General features: G+C 38.1%; 9 protein-coding genes across 9 annotated transcripts; 6 read left to right on the forward strand and 3 right to left on the reverse strand.

The window, feature by feature from the left end:
• Nucleotides 1-61: 61 nt before the first annotated feature.
• Nucleotides 62-3,834, reverse strand: VTP21DRAFT_3490 (uncharacterized protein; the record flags this gene model as incomplete). The annotated part of the gene is made up of 14 exons (XM_069393799.1): nt 62-136; nt 204-276; nt 338-472; nt 528-824; nt 884-1,002; nt 1,062-1,986; nt 2,049-2,184; nt 2,249-2,319; nt 2,384-2,804; nt 2,870-3,082; nt 3,137-3,218; nt 3,284-3,478; nt 3,537-3,638; nt 3,700-3,834. 14 exons carry the CDS (start codon nt 3,832-3,834, stop codon nt 62-64), a joined length of 2,979 nt encoding a protein of 992 aa, XP_069249494.1.
• Nucleotides 3,835-4,267: 433 nt separating this feature from the next.
• On the reverse strand, nt 4,268-6,711 carry VTP21DRAFT_3491 (uncharacterized protein; the record flags this gene model as incomplete). Its single annotated transcript, XM_069393800.1, has 11 exons — nt 4,268-4,484; nt 4,542-4,691; nt 4,749-4,945; nt 5,004-5,116; nt 5,182-5,348; nt 5,412-5,614; nt 5,676-5,847; nt 5,909-6,134; nt 6,192-6,327; nt 6,383-6,466; nt 6,547-6,711. The coding sequence occupies 11 exons, from the start codon at nt 6,709-6,711 to the stop codon at nt 4,268-4,270; spliced, it is 1,830 nt and encodes a 609-aa protein (XP_069249495.1).
• A 124-nt stretch (nt 6,712-6,835) lies between these two features.
• Nucleotides 6,836-9,152, reverse strand: VTP21DRAFT_3492 (uncharacterized protein; the record flags this gene model as incomplete). Its single annotated transcript, XM_069393801.1, has 2 exons — nt 6,836-8,788; nt 8,847-9,152. The coding sequence occupies 2 exons, from the start codon at nt 9,150-9,152 to the stop codon at nt 6,836-6,838; spliced, it is 2,259 nt and encodes a 752-aa protein (XP_069249496.1).
• Nucleotides 9,153-9,240: 88 nt separating this feature from the next.
• Nucleotides 9,241-9,594, forward strand: VTP21DRAFT_3493 (uncharacterized protein; the record flags this gene model as incomplete). Its single annotated transcript, XM_069393802.1, has 2 exons — nt 9,241-9,261; nt 9,331-9,594. 2 exons carry the CDS (start codon nt 9,241-9,243, stop codon nt 9,592-9,594), a joined length of 285 nt encoding a protein of 94 aa, XP_069249497.1.
• A 327-nt stretch (nt 9,595-9,921) lies between these two features.
• Nucleotides 9,922-10,708, forward strand: VTP21DRAFT_3494 (60S ribosomal protein uL5; the record flags this gene model as incomplete). The annotated part of the gene is made up of 3 exons (XM_069393803.1): nt 9,922-9,924; nt 10,108-10,617; nt 10,682-10,708. The coding sequence occupies 3 exons, from the start codon at nt 9,922-9,924 to the stop codon at nt 10,706-10,708; spliced, it is 540 nt and encodes a 179-aa protein (XP_069249498.1).
• A 203-nt stretch (nt 10,709-10,911) lies between these two features.
• Nucleotides 10,912-12,823, forward strand: VTP21DRAFT_3495 (uncharacterized protein; the record flags this gene model as incomplete). The annotated part of the gene is made up of 7 exons (XM_069393804.1): nt 10,912-10,993; nt 11,053-11,163; nt 11,224-11,447; nt 11,509-11,782; nt 11,851-11,927; nt 11,984-12,118; nt 12,179-12,823. The coding sequence occupies 7 exons, from the start codon at nt 10,912-10,914 to the stop codon at nt 12,821-12,823; spliced, it is 1,548 nt and encodes a 515-aa protein (XP_069249499.1).
• A 634-nt stretch (nt 12,824-13,457) lies between these two features.
• Nucleotides 13,458-15,523, forward strand: VTP21DRAFT_3496 (uncharacterized protein; the record flags this gene model as incomplete). Its single annotated transcript, XM_069393805.1, has 11 exons — nt 13,458-13,470; nt 13,530-13,609; nt 13,678-13,881; nt 13,940-14,077; nt 14,139-14,414; nt 14,488-14,564; nt 14,627-14,699; nt 14,763-14,951; nt 15,009-15,082; nt 15,149-15,254; nt 15,317-15,523. The coding sequence occupies 11 exons, from the start codon at nt 13,458-13,460 to the stop codon at nt 15,521-15,523; spliced, it is 1,437 nt and encodes a 478-aa protein (XP_069249500.1).
• A 676-nt stretch (nt 15,524-16,199) lies between these two features.
• Nucleotides 16,200-16,956, forward strand: VTP21DRAFT_3497 (uncharacterized protein; the record flags this gene model as incomplete). The annotated part of the gene is made up of 5 exons (XM_069393806.1): nt 16,200-16,292; nt 16,358-16,461; nt 16,535-16,692; nt 16,757-16,851; nt 16,924-16,956. 5 exons carry the CDS (start codon nt 16,200-16,202, stop codon nt 16,954-16,956), a joined length of 483 nt encoding a protein of 160 aa, XP_069249501.1.
• An 808-nt stretch (nt 16,957-17,764) lies between these two features.
• VTP21DRAFT_3498 (uncharacterized protein) lies at nt 17,765-18,867 on the forward strand (the record flags this gene model as incomplete). Its single annotated transcript, XM_069393807.1, has 6 exons — nt 17,765-17,835; nt 17,896-18,014; nt 18,086-18,126; nt 18,185-18,352; nt 18,410-18,553; nt 18,622-18,867. The coding sequence occupies 6 exons, from the start codon at nt 17,765-17,767 to the stop codon at nt 18,865-18,867; spliced, it is 789 nt and encodes a 262-aa protein (XP_069249502.1).
• Between the last annotated feature and the right edge of the window lie 135 nt (nt 18,868-19,002).

Below are 19,002 nucleotides of genomic sequence, written 5' to 3' on the forward strand. Positions count from 1 at the left end.
TGTAAGGAGAATTGCAACTAAATGATCGTAATGCCAGCAGTAAATTTATCATAATTCCATTTTAAATGTTTGGTGTGCTGGGTAAACTTGACCTTGGCACACGTGGCTCTAGCTCTAATGATCGATCATAGAGGAACTAGAAGACAAGATAGATCTAGCTTTAGACATATCCTATCACCATGAAAATGTAATTAAATTCTTACATCATCGCTCCATAACTGTAAAGCGGCAATTGTCTTGATAATCTCAGGTTCAAGTTTGATATGCGTATATGGACTACGTTCGAAAAAGCTACCGTTATTTTTTTTCCTCCTATACGTTGCTGCAAACTACCTACCTTCGTTGAAATCTTCTTACTGTGCCAAATATCGTGTCTCCCATTAGTTGAAATTTCTTCCAGTGGATATTTGGTCCTTCCTTGAAATCAGGATTTCCTTCTGCAATGCTCACCAAATCTTTTAAATGGACGCCCCTATTGTACAAAGTTAATAACTTAATGTTGATGCATTTCCCAAAACAGAATTTACAAGTAAGGAACGCAAGGAGCCGTTGACCCTTTAAGTGCTAATCTGTAGTTTTGATAGGATCGATCTGAGGACATAAGGGTAACCAGCCCTTGATATTTCTGGTAGATTGGCCGCTGACGAACGACGGCAAAAGTCTGCGTTAACCTCCCTACTGGACCATTGTTGAGAGCGGCGAGCACGGCGGTAAGGGTGTTAAAATTGTTGAGCTCGCGAAGAGACTGAGCGATTTGCATGAACTTTTCCAGAGTTCTCGCACGTTGTTTTAACTTAGGTTGTGAAAGGACCATAGTTGCCGTCCTAAAATGAAATCATAAGAACAATAGTTAACAAGATTAACAAATATTTTGCATATATACCATGCGGATACAAAATTAAAATGCGAACTACAGGACGAAACGTTGGGTATCATTGAGCGAGATATTCTTTTTTGGTCTTTTTCCCCTGACCCCATTACTTGCTGTATCATATCACGCGGCTATGAATAGTTCTAGATTAATATTATTTTAGCCATTTTACTGAGAAATGAGGTCTTACTTTAATTTTTCGAAAGAGTTCAAACTCGATCCATGTCAATTGAGAAGCAATTTCCATTGCAGATAATTCTAGAATGCTTTGAAAAGGATCAGGATTAACTATCGCGCTGAATGCCTTGCGATTTGCAGTGAGGCTAACGAAACTTGGTCGACGAGATATGCGAAGCGTGCTGCTCGATTCGCTGGTAGGCAATGATCCTCTACGCTTGTTTGAGACAAACCCTGATGGTGGGAGTGGAAGAATCAAGGCTAATATTGTAGCATCTCCCCCTGCGAACTTCGGGGATTGCAGTGAGGAAGAGGAGGCGCCAGCAAATTTGTGATTTTCGTCATTTCTCTCGATGATACCGCTTTGCATACTCGTGGTTGAATAGGAAGAAGCGGTTGAGAACTTACGATGGGCCACATATTCCGAGTTGATTGATGAAGGGACCTGCCGAGATAGAGGAGGGGTTGTGTTTTTTGTTAAAGGTGTTCCATCTGGAGTAATCCCCGAGAGTAGGCCCTCTCCAAGATGAAATGTTGGAGTAATTTGGATCCGATCTGATATCATTGCATAGATCTCTGCTGGAAGATCCGAAACGGGTAATTTTTCGCCTGCTATGCCAGAAATGGTTGTAGGAGATATATAGCCACTATCTTTTCTTAGCGAAGTGATGTGTGTGAACTCTTCCTCAGAAATGGCCGACGATGAAGATTGAGTGGAGGAGCGCAAGTTGTTTGAATAATCTGTTAAACCCCAACAGTTATCTAGATCTCGTTCACAAGGCTCCTTGATTATCAAGGGTGCTAGAATATCACAAAGCGGTTGCGTGTACTCATTTGCGGAGAGGTATTCGAGAAATATATGGAGTTTTTTACGGGTATCAGCGTGTATAAAATCATTCCAGTAATCGAGCACCCATTCAGCAATCACGTCCGTGATTCTATTACAGTTATCGTGGTCAAGTCATCTATCTCCAGAGTTTTACTTATCTGTGTCACTCACCTTTTTTGTACCGGGGTTACGAAGTACGACCGATCATCACATTCCTGATGAAAACGGTCGATAAGATGCGTTAACAGCTCTAGTGGCCGCATAAATCGCCGATAAGACATCAGAAAAGTGGAGCAGAAGAGATCATCTAGATATAATAAATAAAAAGTCTAAGCTCTCCAAGCAAAATCTAAAATATAGTGACGGATTACCTTTATCCATATCGACGTTCACTAGTCGATCAATCAACTCCCCGATTGTCTGTCCGCCGGCACTCGATTCACTAAATAAAAATTTTAGCTTTTGTAGGACTAAATATTTCATTCTTCACAAAATATGCTGCATACTTGCTATCTTTAGATCCTCTTCGTCCTTTAACAACAGGGGGCTCTAAATTATCTTGTAGGTTTTCTTCGTGAGGATCGGGAGGTGGCCATTTGCAGGGATATACCGCATGAACCGTAAAATCTGAACCTCTTCTTCTGAAACTGTAAGAATTGGGCAACAGTTCAGTTTCTTCGTCAAAATGATTTAACAAGTTGGAAGTCGAAGATGCATGAGGACAGGTGCGGGCGCTGTGCTTAAGGGTCGGGTGAAGACTTTGGCTATGGTTGATTTGCCGTTTTCCACTTTCTGCACTAGCCACTTGCGCTCGGGAATTGAGTGAGTGAATAATTAGAGGAGGTTTCACTTTCAATTTTGAATCTTTATAACTCTCCGGGTTCGGAGCATTGGACATCGTATCGGCTGATTCGACTGAAAGCTTAGCTGTAAGATAATGGAAAACGTTAGCGCGCCTTTATAAAATATGGCTCTAAAGAAGCTAAATTTACTTGAATGAGAGAGAACCGAAGTTATCAGCGAAACGAACAATTCTCGTATACTCCATAGTCCTTTGTTGCTATTTGCATCCACTTCCTTATAAGAAATTGCAAACGTTGAAGCTAATTTAGGGCCCATCTTTGTATCAACTTGTCGCTTCCGCGAAAATCCATCTGATTTACACCCTACGAGAACAATTGGAATTCCGAGATCCTTTAAAATATCTGTTGAAGAAAATTTAATACTGCACTTGCCAAGTTCATAAATATAATGCTTACAAAGTGTCCTGTATATCCCGTGAGTTGAATCCCGTAAATTCAAGTCAAAGCATACTATTATTCCATGAGCCGATTCTACTTCCTATAGGTGATAATAAAATTTGCAGCTCTGCATTAAGGTAAAAAAAAAAACGACATAAAAATTACCTTCCACCTATCTAATGGATAAATGCTGTCTTTTTCATCCTCCTCAACAAACCCTTCACCCAACTCTAAGATTTTTATGTTGTGCTTTACGTTATTTTTAGCGTAGTAGCAGGCATGATATGCTGCATTACTGGCACTATCATCTTGCGGCCGATATTCTTTCGCATCATCCAACCCCAATCGGATAAGCGTTGACTAGAATAGAAAAACTGAGCATAAAATCTCAATGATTATAATAAAATGTCAAATGTACCTTTCCAACTCCCTTTCTTCCAAGTACTGCGATAATGATTGATGATTTTCCATCTTGAACATATGGTTGACTTTTTCTAGTTAGTATAACCGCAGGACATGACTATATATTAAGACACTATTTAGTTATATGCAGAAATTCAGAGAAGAGAAGACAACATCACCATCTTCCGAAATGAATCTCCTTTAGACATCACTGGCAACTGATTTGTAGAAATAAGTGGTGGGACGGTGAATGATTCCGTTGAGATTGCCTTGCGAAGTTGGGGAGTGTGGTATTCATGCTTTTTAAACCACATGGCTTATATACCCGCTTCGAAAACACTCAGCCTGTTCACTGGGACGCCTAATTTTACTTCCGTTTACTACAAATCAAATAGGCTTGAACTTCTTAGAAGTAGATATGCGCAATCATGAGCGAGTTTGATAGAATAACATGTAATGCCGAGGGGTGTTATGTGCACGTCAATGGCAAAATAGATTACGTGATGCAAGCGGGATTGGAATGAAGTCAGCCCGGATGAGGATCCAAAGGCTCAAGCTACCAACAAACCAAACAAGAATAAAAGAAAAAACAGAGAACTGACTGAGCTGAATATAATGGGATTTTCATTAGTCCCATTTTGGAAGATAAAGTCATTATTAATTTTTATTTATTTATATTTTTTTCCCATAAGAAATCCCAACTAAAAAAAGAAGATATTTGCAGCCCCCTTCTTGACCAAGCAGTGGCTAGTTCAGCACGACCAGCTCCTCATCGTCCAGTAATATGATCCCGTTCCTTTCCACGCCAATATCCTGTCGCGCTTTCTTTGCCGAGCTCCCTTCTTCCTTAACATCGTCACGCTCCTCATCAGCCTCCCGCTTCCGTTTACTCTGTAACGATTGTGGCTTTCGCTCGCCAGTTACCTCCAATGAAATCTGTGGATCCCCAAGACTATCTTCATGTCTATTCATCTCCCCATTAGTTCCATTGCGTAAATTTGAAACTGCAAGTTTCACCTACTTTTGTAATATTGAGAGAATAATGGGCGTCTGTGCATATTCACCCTCGCTTTCGTCATCTCGCGTGATACTGAGCATCTTGCCATCTGTGATGGCAAGCGATTCAAGCGTGCGATCAAGGTTATCATCAAATTCAATATCATAGAGAATGCTAAGTGTTAAAGGATTAGATCAAAGAAACATAATGATTCGACTTGTAGAGTCATACCGATCTCTTTCGGCAACGATTACTTCATATCCCGTTTTAAATTCTTGATCAATCCCCTTTATTACACTTCGTAAAGTGGCTTTCGATACGTCTGTGCGCAGGATGCAGTAATGGTTATTACAAACTCGACATTCTGGGTTGGGGGGTGCAAGAGGCTCCGTTACAAAGAGTTTGGGAGCAACTTGACGAAGGTATATCTATCGGCAGAGATTTTAAAACCAGTTGAAAGCAAAGGAGTAGTATTTTTCTTGTTACCGTTTTGCAGTCACCCAACCTTCCATCCAACACTTTAAAAGCTTGCATCACCAACATTCCAGCAATGACCGCGTTTGTTGTGGCAATCGCAGGGATAATGTTTCCGGCCATTTCTTATTGAGATGACATATAAGAACAAAGTCTAGTAGAGATACACGGTGCAAAAAATCAGCCTTACCCTTGACTTGGAAACGTGATTTTTTCTCGATTCCAAATATGTGTGCTCGTAAATTCGAAGTGGCCGTAACGAAATCCAATGCATCGTCATCATCTTTATCGAAAGACAAATGAGTAATTTGCTCTGAAGATTGTGTATCTATAACCCGTTTGCTTAATCGCTGAATGCTATTGATTTATATCGAAGTAGGCCGAAAATATAATTTGTAAGCATATAATAATGAATATTACCTGTCCACAAACATAGCAAAGTTTTCCTCCAAACTCCAAACTCGATGATCACGTCCAATAGTAGTACCACTATTATTCACACCTCCATTTTCTGTAAGTGTGTTTTTCTGGTCAAACTCTGTAAAAGTTAGAGGGATGGGAGCGCGTCGATTTTTCCACATATCTTCCATAGAAAGAAGACGGTGGATATCTCTATTGAAAACCTACAGATATGCTAATATTAGCACCGTGCGTAATAATAATGCAAGAAAAGAGAGCTGCAACCTTCTCAAATACCAATCGACAATAATTATCTGACCCAACAGAGCTTCGTATATTCCTTAGCTCCTCTGACTCTCGCCTTAAATTCTCAATTTCCTTCGCATTATCTGGATTTTCATGCTTCTCTTTTTCAAGTGCCATATCTTCATCTTCTTCTGGTTCGTCGAAAAGCTGGCTAAAATTCAAGACCAAGTTTAGGGAGTATTATTAAAATCATGTTGCCTCGAGCAATATACCTGAAAAGATAGCTTTTTGCCCATACGATACAGTGTATTGGTGCACTGGGTGTACTACGGATAGTACACACTGGGTAGCTTTTGATAATTGGCTTTGGTTGACAATCATAGCATTCTGTTCGACCCATTTGGATGGCAGTAACCTGGCCCAGATAACCTGTGGTACCAGATTCAAGAAGAGGAACATTAGCTGCAAGACACATCTGATTCACATGGCGCCGAGCATCTATTGTTTTAAATTAGTATTCGAATGACCTAAAATAAAACAAAAAATATCCCTTACCTAAATTGTCGAGCCCGTTCATGACAATATCAAATCTCTTGAACCACTCAACATTAAATTTTGCATCCTTTATATTTGCATGATGAGCTATAATCTCAACTGAAGGATTGAATCTCAAAGCAGATTCTCTGGCCACCTATGATTAGAGAATTAGCAGTTTTGTGAAAAGTATTACATCTTTGGAATATTACTTGGGCTTTAGATTTTTTTATATGCTGCTTCTGAAAGAGAAATTGTCGATTCAAATTCGATAGATCTATTGTGTCTAAATCCACCTACCCAATGGCGATAAAAATGAAGAATTTAAAAATATAAGAGGAAAGTGTATCGGGACTAATCTGCATAATGTAATTACCACTTCAATGCTTCTAAATCCTGAAAGCACTAAGTTCTTGAGAAGCTCACAGCCAATCCCACCCGCTCCAACTAGTAGCACATGGCTATTGGATACTCTATTATAAAGCGAATGCCCAAGAAGAGCCTGTGTATGTTTGTCGCGTTTCATCTTTGCAATGATCATAACTTAATATCTTTCAACTTTGAAATATAGAGTGACTGCTCGTGGCTTTAAAATATATATTTCATTTTTGATCAATTAAGGGGGAAATATTACAGAGATAAAATACGTTACGTTAATAAGAAAGTTAAGTCAATTTTGAAAAAATGGTTATCTTTGAATCAGAGTCTTTTTCTTGTTTCTCTCTTGCCTTAGCTTTGATACCTTCAATAATCTCTTTTACAGCGGTTCGATCGAGATCATCTCGTTTAGAAAGTAGCTCTTCCACATAAGACACTGGAACATCCGGGTATGATTTACGAAGTGCGTAATAGTCTAGATAGATCATTTTTCGCGAACTGCCTACAAGGGTGTATACTTTCTCAATCGCATCAAAATGTGGCTCCAGCTCTCGTGCTGGGAGATATTGCGCGAAGAAGTTGAAAGCTGCCCTTACGTCGCTTTTAATACGGTCCAAACAGGTCGGCATTCTGAGTTTAGCTTGCTTGCCACGCATCGCTTCAAGGTATGTTATGAGAAACCGTTCTAAAATTCTATCTGTTAGCTTTCCGAAAAGATACTCGTTCATATGCCTCCGAAAATCATTAAAATAATCTTTGAGAGTTTCCACTACTAAGAGCATTAGTTCTTCCTCGTACCACCGTTTCGCGAACAGTTGTCCAGATACCGGCTTGATATCATTGAAAACGACATCGATTAATAAGCCGATTGCCAATTGTGCCACCTCAAGGAAACCATCCATTGATGCATTAAGTTTATCTTCAATCTGCTCCAAATACGATCTGTCAAGCATTGGGTGAAGGCGTTTCAAAATGGCTTCAGAGAAATCAGCACTTCGCACTTGGTCGTTCGCGAGTGCAATTGCATAATCAACAAATCCTGGAACTTGAGCGTCCTTAGGAAGTTCGATTAGTTTTCGATATTCGGATTGCAGAAGCTCCTTCCATAGTTTCTGGCTCTGGGTCATTGCTTCCTGACACTCGTTCACTATCTTGAAAAGTAGCGGCCCTTGATTTGATTCAGATACAATGTCAATTTGTTGATTTACCATCTGGAACATAATAACAGAGCCCTGCATTGTGTAGCGGCCATCTGTATCCACTTCTGGTGAATTTTTACGCTCTGTGAACTCAGAAGTCTCTGTGTTCATCAGATTGGTTATCCATTCATCCAACTTCTGTCGTACTAATTTAACATAGTCATCGAGCAAATCGCCATCCTTGCCATCAAGTAGACGAGGTTCAAGTAGTTCTTCTGTCACCCCAAGTTGTACGTTCATTGTATCGTAATATTCCCGGACCCACTGCAATATCCGCAAAACCACGCCTCCTTCCGGATCTTGCTGAAGGATTCGACCAAGCATGTCATGGGCGTGGCGGTGGTATTCAAGTACGAAAAACGGAAATATCTTATATTTTTTAGGAAACCGAGGAACAAGCTCATCAAACACTAGTGCGAGATCTTCAAATATGAAGCCAGTATCATCGAGAGCACCCGCTAAGTCATCCCGGTGCTTTTCAAAGTGGACTTCAAACTTTTCAGAGAGAGATTCATGCAATGTGTCGAAAAACTGTACACGATATGACTTAATTGTGCGTGGGCTGCCTTGGGAGAAGCTCCACTTTACGCCCGTGGCTGATGCGAGTTTTTCATTTTCAAAGCGTGTTCTTTCAGTAGCTTGAGCTTTTTCATCAGCATTCTCTTCTATTTCGATTATCTTTGCAAGACATACTATAGTATTGTGTTGTTGATTTCTAGCAAGTTCTAGGAGGTTACGCGTAAGATTCCAGATATGTCGAGTAAAATCTTTGGAGAATTCGTCTAATCGTCGAAAATATTGCTGAAGAGTTACAACTACTTCCTGCGAAGACGAAGCTCGAGCCCTATGCAGAGTCATGTCGCGAAATTCTTCGAGTTTGAATAATTGTTCATGAATAATGAGTAAGTCCTCTGTGGACTTAAGCGGATCACTTCGCTCCCTATCGAAAAGTGTTTGTATCTTGTCCATCTTCAGATAGAATTCTTGTAGGCTTTGGGCTACTTCCTGCGTAGCGGCAAAATTTTGATGAATGCGAGAAATCTATTTTTAAAGCTGAGATATAATTCAGGATAAAGATCTAAAAGACGTGGTAAGTTACCTGATTTATCTGAGGGTAATTCTTGATCATTCTCTGAGTCTCAACACAAATGCGATCAATCATCTGCATGTTCTTTCTAATTTTTCGCATTTGGTCTGATGATGTATCTAGTACTTCAAGAGATTTTTGGGTGCTGTCGACATGTGATTGCACGCCCGCTTTTAATTGCGCATCGATCGACACCTTTTCTTTTGCAAATCTAGATCGAAGTGCCGTTAGCTTCGTGTTGAGATCATCAGGATGTCTTAGCAATTCTGCCAATCTATTGGCAGCCGCCTCCGTAGCCTCTATTGTTTCAGTTTCCATTGCATTCCATCTCTCTTAAAATATAGCTCAGCTTTAGAGATTTCTGGTTTTATGAACTGTGCCACTTTTTTCCGTGCAGCTTTGGATTATGTCAAATACCAATAAAAAGGTAAGTGATAATATATATAAAATTTGAAATGATACTAAAAACATTTTCATTCTTTTCTATGTAAAATAGCAAATAACCGTGCTCTATTTTGCAGCAGCTCGTGATGCCACGGGACACAGCACTGAACCTATTGAGCTATCAATTCTAGGAGAGTCGCCAAATCTGGGCTCACTTAATGATCATCTCATTTCAAAGCATCCACTATTAAAACCAATCCTTGACAACTGTGTTTACGCTATAAACATGGAGTACATAGACAAGAAGGATGTTACTGAGAAGCAGCTGACGCCAGGGGATGAAATAGCCGTAATTCCTCCTGTTAGCGGCGGTTAACTTTAATATTAGATCTAATTAAGATTTGATATGCTACATTCTGGTTGCATTAATTTTTTTACTACTATGTAATCGAAGATTAGAGACGGCACGAGTTTGTCTTACAGCTCATACTGTAGAGTATAAGCTGTTTTTATAAAAGATTTTAATTCTAAACACATGTGTAGATATTCGCGACTCGAAATAATCTACTCACTCAAAATTAAAGAAAGTGGCTGAAATACTCTGAAATTTGTGACTTGAACTTTCGACAACAAAATTTGCCGGGAGAAGCGTAAGAATGAACCTCCTCTTTTCCCATCCCACGGAAGCTTCGTTGAATTCATCATGGTAAGTATAACAGATACTTAGCCAAACTTCGGGTTAATGAACACTAGGATGGATGAATGAAAGGATAAACACATATCTGTGTTGGGGAATAGATTAGAATGGATGGATTGATATGAAAGAGATTTTATGATCAATTATGCATTTTTAAGATGTAACTAATTGATCTATTACTAATTTGAACAGAGCACCGAAGACAAGAAGACTACTACCAGCAACCCTATGAAGGAGTTGCGGATTGAGAAGCTTGTCCTCAACATCTGTGTTGGCGAATCTGGTGACCGTTTGACCCGTGCTGCTAAGGTGCTCGAGCAGCTGACTGGCCAGCAGCCCGTATATTCTAAAGCTCGCTACACAGTTCGCACGTTCGGCATTCGTCGCAATGAAAAGATTGCTGTTCATGTGACTGTACGCGGTCCTAAAGCTGAGGAAATTCTGGAACGCGGACTGAAAGTAAAGGAGTATGAGTTGCGCAACCGCAATTTCTCCGGTACTGGAAACTTTGGCTTCGGTATTCAGGAGCATATTGACTTGGGTATTAAATATGATCCATCAATTGGTATCTACGGTATGGACTTCTATGTCGTTATGGGCCGCCCTGGCCTTCGCGTCAGCCGGCGTAAGCGCTGTGTCCAGAAGATTGGTTTCCAGCACCGCGTCACGAAAGATGAGACCATCAAATGGTTCAAGCAACGGGTAAATATTATACTCTTATTTGCTCTTTCATGATATACTTCTAATTTCTTTAAATCCTATCTAGTTTGACGGTATTGTTCTTAATAAGTAAAAATATCACTCTTCCATCCTTTTGTCCTACTCCAAGCTGCCTTTTTCTTCCTCTGCTGTTTCATGTAAACCAGTGAAAATAAAGAATAATCTAGAACACAACATATCAATTTCATATGCTAAAACAATTATTCAGGACAAAATCGATTATAAAAATCGAAAAAGTCATCGAAACCTTATATTGGCACAATTCCTTCTGTAACTATGGTGCAAGAACTAGAGGTTAAAGATGATTCCATTTTGCTTAGTTACATGCTAAAGCGGATGCAAGAGATTATTCCGGAATGTAAGTCATGTGTTCCGATAACTGATAAAGCTTAAAGAAATATAATTCCACGTAAACAGATGTAAACAATGGTCGAAATAGAACAAAGCCTGTTATAGACTATCATAAACCCGAAGAGCTCAAAAAGCTTATTGACCTTCATTTGCCCGATAATGGAATGGGAATCGAAGGTAGGCTCCATTACGAAGAGTATAGTTGATTACTAAGCAAAACTATAATATGATTCCCAGATTGTATGGATATTGTTGAGTTGGCTCTACAATATAATCCCAACTCATGGAATCCCGCTTTTCTCGATAAGCTATATTCCGGCACGAATCCGATTGGAGTTATATCAGAATTACTGCTAGGAGTTAGTAATGCAAATGCTCACGTCTACCATGTCTCCCCTGTTTTTACCCTTATGGAGATGGAGGTGACGAGAAATTTAGCTCATTTGTTTGGTCTAGGCGAGGTGAGCCTATAAAATGTCGAATAACATACAATTTCAATAATGTCATTTGTTTCAACCAAAGTCTGCTGGCGGTATTTTTTGTCCCGGTGGGTCTGCGTCAAATCAACTTGCATTAATAACGGCCCGAAACTATCTTTTTCCGTGCATCAAGGATAAGGGCTATTTTCCGAAGCCGTATTTTCCGAACTCAAGATATGGACGCTTAGTGGCTTTTACGTCTGCGCATGGCCACTACAGCATTGTAAAGGCAGCGGTGATGATGGGGCTTGGAAAAGAAAGCGTGGTTGCCGTTCCTGTAGATCCTTTAACGGGGAAAATGGATGCTGCAGAGCTCGGTGAGTTATACGAGATGTCATACCTGAAGATAGACTGTGCCACTCACACTTGCTGGCTGTTTGGTTAGAACGCTTGATAAAAGAGTCCATTAAGCGAAATGAAACGCCGTTTTTTGTCAATGCTACCTCGGGGACAACGGTTTTGGTAATTTCTGAGCCTATCGCCTCGGTATTTTCATTTCCTAACTTAATTTAAAATAGGGCGCATTTGACCCGCTAAGAAGTATCTCATCAGTTTGCAAGAAATATGGCTGTTGGCTACATGTGGATGGTTCGTGGGGAGGTAGCGTCATCTTTTCTCCGAAACATAAGCATTTACTTGACGGATCAGAGCTAGTAAAACCCCTTAACTTGTAGATGCTCGTTCACGCGTTAACTGTGTGCTTTTGATTATAGGCTGATTCTATCACAATTAATGCTCATAAGCTACTTGGGGTCCCTCTTCAATGTTCCTGCGTAATTGCTAGGGATCGACAAATATTTTCGGCATCGAATTCTTTAAATGCAGAGTATCTGTTTCATGGCAATAGTTACGACTTGGGGGATGGTACTATCGGCTGCGGTAGAAGACCAGATGCGGTGAAATTTTTCCTAAGCTGGCGTTTTTATGGCAGCAACGGGTTTGCTGAACGCATAGAATTGGCTTTCACTCGGGCTCGCTATCTAAGCCATCTTATCGAAAAAGCAGAACCGCAAGGCTTCTGCCTTGTAACGCAGCCACAGAGTCTTCAAGTATGCTTCTGGTATATACCCCCCCAACTGCAACTCCCTTCTGGCTTCGAGAAAATCGATCGAGCAAAATGGTCTTTTATTCTTACCCAGCTCACATGTGAAATCCATAGACGAATCCGACACTTTGGAGAGTTTATGATAGACTATTCCCCGCTTCCACCACCTGCAGAGATTCCACCATTTTTCCGAGTAGTTATTAATCAGCCAAGTGTAACGGAGATCGTATTGGAAACTCTCGTCGAGCATATAAAACTAGTCGGCGATAACCTTGGAGAGCCTTTTTATGAGAAACTGCGGCATGATATATAATTTATTTATTTCAATATTTATTATTTATTTATTTAAGTGTAGATTATCCACTGATATTTTATAGATAGACATATTCAATATACTGTTAGAATAGCTTTATCTTTAAGTGCTACGCTTGAATCTGGTTCATGATTATTTTGTCCAATATAAATCTATTTAAGTACGCAAAATGTATCACATGAAGCTATAGCCTATACTTTTTAGCCTATATTATGAATTTATATGAGTTATTAGCAAAACATGTGGTTACTTCACTTCCCTCTTACTCTTTCGGCACCATATTTCCAAGTGCTTTCACAATTCAACTAGAATAATATTGAATAGAGGTTCATATCTCTTTTATTCGACTGCAGTAACTTACATGTAATATAAAGGGAAGTTTTCTATATATTACAAATAATGTAGTAGTTTCTTCAATTTCCAATTGTCCTTCAAATAATGCACCGAAAAAGCTCTATCTCCCTGCATAAAATCTCACTATCTAATAGTCAGTCTTTAAGGATCAGGGATAGATTCGAATTCTTGAGTTATAGGTGGCATTTTCCAAAATATTACCAGTTTCTTTTGCAAGTCACGGTCTCGATTTTCCTATATAGCTAATTAAGACGCGTTTTTAACTCGAATTGCATTTGAAATGGAAGAGAGAGGTATAGAATACAATAATGTTTGCTATTGCCAACACCTTACTTAACTTACTTCTATATAGTTCTTAACGAGATTGTTCAAGCAATAAATGTTATATATGATCCAACCACTTCGTCAAATGCGCGCAAATCAGCTTATGAAGTTTGTTTCTCTGAGGCAATACGCTAGGTATTTAAAGATCTTATATACTTATGTCTTTATATCAATAGTTTTGCGAACGATTAAAATCTGATCCGGGATGCCTGATCTACGCACAAAATCTCGCCCATAAGTCCTCACTGCAGCCTGATACAGTTCGCCACTTTGCCTTAGGTTTATTAGAGGATACTGTGCGAATTCAATGGAATTCTCCCTCTTTTGACCAGCATGCTAGAGATAACTTGAGAAATATTATTAGCTTGCTGGCTTTGGAGGTAATTACTTATCAAACTTCTCAGGAATTAAAGTTGCTTATTTTATTCCATAATTTAGGGAACTAAAGATATTTTAGAAGAGAAGCAATATATTAAAGAAAAGCTTGCAAAACTTTTTTCAGAAGTGGCTAAACGTGAGTGGCCTTCTTCCTGGGAGTCAATGGATATCCAACTACAAGAAATGGCAGCGAAAGGGGTAAGTTATTGAAGCCTTTTGTTCAGTGAGATCATAGATTGATGGTCGTATATCTTTACAGCCAACCACACAAGAATTGTCCTTGATAGTATATCGTTTGCTAGCAGAGGATATATTCTTATACGATAGTGCTATTAGCGATTCACGTAAAAAGGATCTCCAGCGGGCGATGATCACTGCAGTAGTGAGCGCAAAAGTATTGGAGTCAGAATATCCAGAGGGAGTGAAAATATCCGGCGAGAGCGAACTAACTTTGATGCGAGGAGTCCCTGGTAATGAAGGCTGGCTCGCTCGATGGACTTCGATGCTGCAGTCGTATTGTAATATCCTTGAAAATGTAATTTATACCTGCATTTTAGGCAAATATTCGCTTTCTACTTATTGAGCTTGTATATCAAATAACTGTATAGAATAACTCAGTGGCTGAAAAGCTCGCTATTGCCATATTGAAAACACTGGCTGCCCATTTAAGCTGGATAATTCCAAAGTAAGATTACTATCGTAATATAAATGTCAGTTGTCTATAATTATACTTGGCAATTCAAACAGGTCAATCGTCGAAGTGGGAATATTACAAATATTGCTTCAGCTCCTATTATCGCCATCGCTAGCTATTCGCAAAGTATTTATTTCACTGCCGGCGTTCTTTTATTTTATTGTAGTTTCAATCTTTTTTTAAATTTAGGGTGCAAGCGAGTGTCTCGTTATCTTGTTTTCACGGAATTTCTACAAGGATGATGACAGGGCATCAGTATTTGAACCACTGTTAAAAGGAAATGGATTAGATTACATCTTTAAAGCGCTCGCATTATTGCAATCCACCGAAGATATGTTGGAAGAAGATGCCTATGAAATCATGAAACTACTTGTCCAAGTAAGAATTTTAGTTCAATACTTTTATTTATTCTGTTTATTTATTTTTTAATTATAGGCTATAGTATATTTTGGAGTTGATCAGCTATGCACTAAGAAGATAACTTCGCAGATGCCGGAGCAGTTTCCAAAGTGATTCATCTTTATATACTGGCTGAATATTTTGAGTTAATACCTAATATACTGCCATACTATTAGATATCTCGAACTCCTTTATACAATTTCAAGGCACAACTCTGTTTTTGTATCCTTGCAGGCTTCAATATTTTGGTTGACAGCTTTCAAACACGAGCAGATAGCACCGGTAATATTAAATGATAGGTTTAAGTTTTGAAATTTAACTTGATATATATTTTAACACTTTAGAATCTCTTCAATTTTATTCCAACAATCTTTGATTTATGTGGAGAAGTTTTAGAGCGCTTCTATCGGCCTGCAGAAGAATCTCCCCAGATGACTTATGCTCTTATGGACTATGATTCAACTGAGGAAGCGCGAGATGAGTTTAATAAAATCAAAAAACGCATCGTGGAGCTTATTAAGCAGATGTCACAAGTAATGGTAAGGTGTTAAGATTTGTGGTATTTTTTTATAAATTAATTCATTATATTGTATTCTTGTAGCCAACTAGTTGCATAGATTTAGCAGTAAACCGAATTCAAAAAACCAGTGCAAACGGTATACTTCACGAAATGATTCTTTTCGTTATTATATGCTAAAACTTTGATTTACGCTTAATATCTGCAGAAGAAGCCCTTAGCATCAGCTGGGTTTTGTTAGAGCCGGTTATAGTTGGCGCATGTAATAGTTTAAGTCAAACCGATTCCAAACAAAGTAAAGAAAGGGTACTGAATTATCTTAAGGAACGTGTTAAAATTTTATACTGAATGAGGTTTTCTGTTTTTTCTTTAGGTTTATTCCTCGATGGAACAACTACTGTATTTTGTTATTGGCTATGAAAATGAAGTAGGATAAACTCGGTTTATTTTTTGATATTAAACCAAAGCTAGGCCAGCGTTAATATTTTAAACGTTTTCAACTTTTCCAATCTTAGTACGTTGCTGTAAAAAAGCTTCAGCTTGCGTCCATTGTTAAATTCGGTAAATTTTTGAGACAGGCTCAAAGTCTATTTTTTCCAACGTTGGAGAAGGTATGAATTACTCTTAAGTTGGTTGGAATATTTCAGGTGTTAATCAATCCTCTTTAGATATTTTCTATGATGACTTTTTGTCCAACGAGCAGTTCTGCAATGGATCCTACGCTTAGCCAAGTTACACCCTTACGCAATAAGGCAACATCTGTACTAGTAGAACTCGGATCGCTGCTTCCTGATGCCCTAATGGTAAGCAACCATTTCTTAACGTCTGAAAATACAAATGAAAATATTAAAAATTCGCATTTTAATAGAATGTTTTTAATGAAGTGTCAACTTCAATTGGAAATCTTATAACAAATAATCTAGTAACTGGTGATCAAAAAACACAGTTGCTTGTGTTCCTTTTGAAGATTAGGTAACGGCACCTATTAGTTTTATTCTTTTTTATAACTCGATTGGTGAAGTTTTTCTCGTATATTTACATGTAGTTTAGGATCTTCTATTCCGCAATCGCAGAAATGCAATATTTTTGAAAACATTGCTCTCCCAATTATAATGGACTGGAGTTCCACGCATATCAGCGAAATATTATCTCACCCAGAGAAATTTATTGAGCAAATGGGAATATGCCTCCTTATTTCAGCAGGTGATTTGACATGAAAATATGTTCAAAATTAAAGATAGAATATATTTTCATTTTGCAATTATAGAAACTAACTTTGAAAACTCCGGGAAAGATCCCGCTGTTCTTCAAGCTAACGAATTTAAAACTGCCCTCATTTCGGCATTGGAGAAACGACAACAGGTAAATATGCTCTGTTGTAATATGGTCATTTTTTACTGACCGTTTGTTTGCGTAGCTTTCTTGGATCATTAGCACATTGTCAGAGCTGATCAAAAGATCAGTTGATATAGAAAATAATGAGGTATATAATTATTGATCATTATGTGTTTCCATATTGTCCATAACCGTACTTTTTTTTTCTCTTAAAGTTGAAAATTCAAGCCTCGAATCTTTGGGTTTCTCATATTGATCGCATTGTACCAAATGCCCTTGCACTGATACAGTAAATTACATTATATTGATTATGCAACCTCTATTTTTAATAATTTTTTATAATTCTACAGAACATTACATACAATTTATGGCGATCCTCATCACAAGTGTCTTTCAATAGAACTATCAATCTATTTGAAGTCTCTCAACAGCAGGACTTTCGCTCGTATATCAGGTATAATGGATAGCTATTCTATTTCGTTAGATCCATTTTTATCGACTTATTCAAATCTGCATATATAAGACACACCATCGCTCGATGGACTTCTTTTTAATCTGAGAAAATGGCTTAACATAATTCGAGAGGAGAGGTTATTTTTTCATTTTCATTCATTCGATTATTTAAAAAGTTAATATTACTTTATTTAATAGCTATGGCTTAATCTCAACACTTTGCCTTTTAAAAGGTCCTTTTTATAAACATTACGTAGAAACCGGAGCTGTTCATACATCAATATTTTACTACGCTGAAGAAATGATAAATTTGCACTGGAGAAGACTAATTGATATCCTTTAATTTCCTATTACACCCGTTATTCCAATATCCATACTATCCTTAACTTCATCTTTACCTCTAGCAATTCGTCCGCTTTTCACTGAATGTCCAAATGAACACGTCTTTAGCCTTACAGGTCATTTTATTCCAAATCTATTGAAGTTCATGTCCGACAAACTTGCAAAGGAATGGGCTGCTTTATTAGAGCAAGGGGCGCAGCTTTCCTCTGAAAATGAGTAAGAAACAATTTTCCAATTTCCAATCTTATGGTCAATTTTACTATTTCTATATATTAGATTGATGACCATTGAGGAGCTCTCTGGAAATAATCTATCTAATGAAATCATCCAAGAAAAGAACTTACGCGAGCTTACTCGCACCTATATTGATTTATTGGCTTCACTTTCTGATCCTCGTAAGTGACTTTCGTTTTACTAATTCCTAATTCTGGAAGAGACTGATTTTATTTTTCATTGCTGATTACAGAAAATAAAAATATCTTGCAGTCTACGATCCTTCTTTCCAAGGTAAGCAAAGTAACAAATATTGTATAACACGGATCATTCAACTTTTTACTTTCAATAGGATTTGAGAGATTTATTTATAAATAACCTTGGACAGCTAATTATTACCAAGGATAGTATTACGTGTCAGAAAGCCGTGCTTTTGGGTCAGAAAATTTTTCCTATTATTGCAGAGAATTCGGTGCATGATTATACTATAGTCAAGGAATTAATGGTCAAAGCGTTAGAGGTAAACCTATGGCTTGAAAATTTTACGAAATTCCATTACTCACCAGTTGACCTTTAGGCTCTTCATGACGGCTATCATCGTGACGACCAAACGACACTCATATCTTTCATCACAGAAATTTATTTAAAATTTCGTCCTGTCTCATCTTTCCCGCTAGAAATTCTATCTAATCTACCTGGAATGACGGTTGAAAGATTGAATGTATTATTTTCATTTTATTGCGCAAAAGATACTGCTTATTAAAGAAATTGATTTTTTATTTTTTCTAGGCATTCGATCAAGATTTCTCTAAAGCGAAAAGTTCGAGAGAGCGCAAATCAATTATAAGGGATTTTCTGCATTATATTACGGGAAAGTCTGTAGGCGAATGGTTTAAACAAGAGTATCCCGTAATATACGAAACATCAAGATCCCGATCCGGTCGAATTGAACGCCGCAAAGATATCCTGGACTCATTCTTAAGAAAGGAGGAAGAAAGCGATGAAGCTTCATTTATTTCTGAGCTTTTTGATTGAATTGACCGTCTTATAAATATCTTGTCTTTCCACAAGGTGATGAGTAGAAAACTAATAAAGGAGAAATAGGAGTATAAACTTAATACCACTGGATAAAATTAGTGAATATTAAAGTGATCGAAATTTTCTAAATAA

This window comes from Calcarisporiella thermophila (assembly GCF_041956535.1).
Source record: "Calcarisporiella thermophila strain CBS 279.70 unplaced genomic scaffold VTP21scaffold_17, whole genome shotgun sequence".
Lineage (NCBI taxonomy): Eukaryota > Fungi > Calcarisporiellomycota > Calcarisporiellomycetes > Calcarisporiellales > Calcarisporiellaceae > Calcarisporiella > Calcarisporiella thermophila.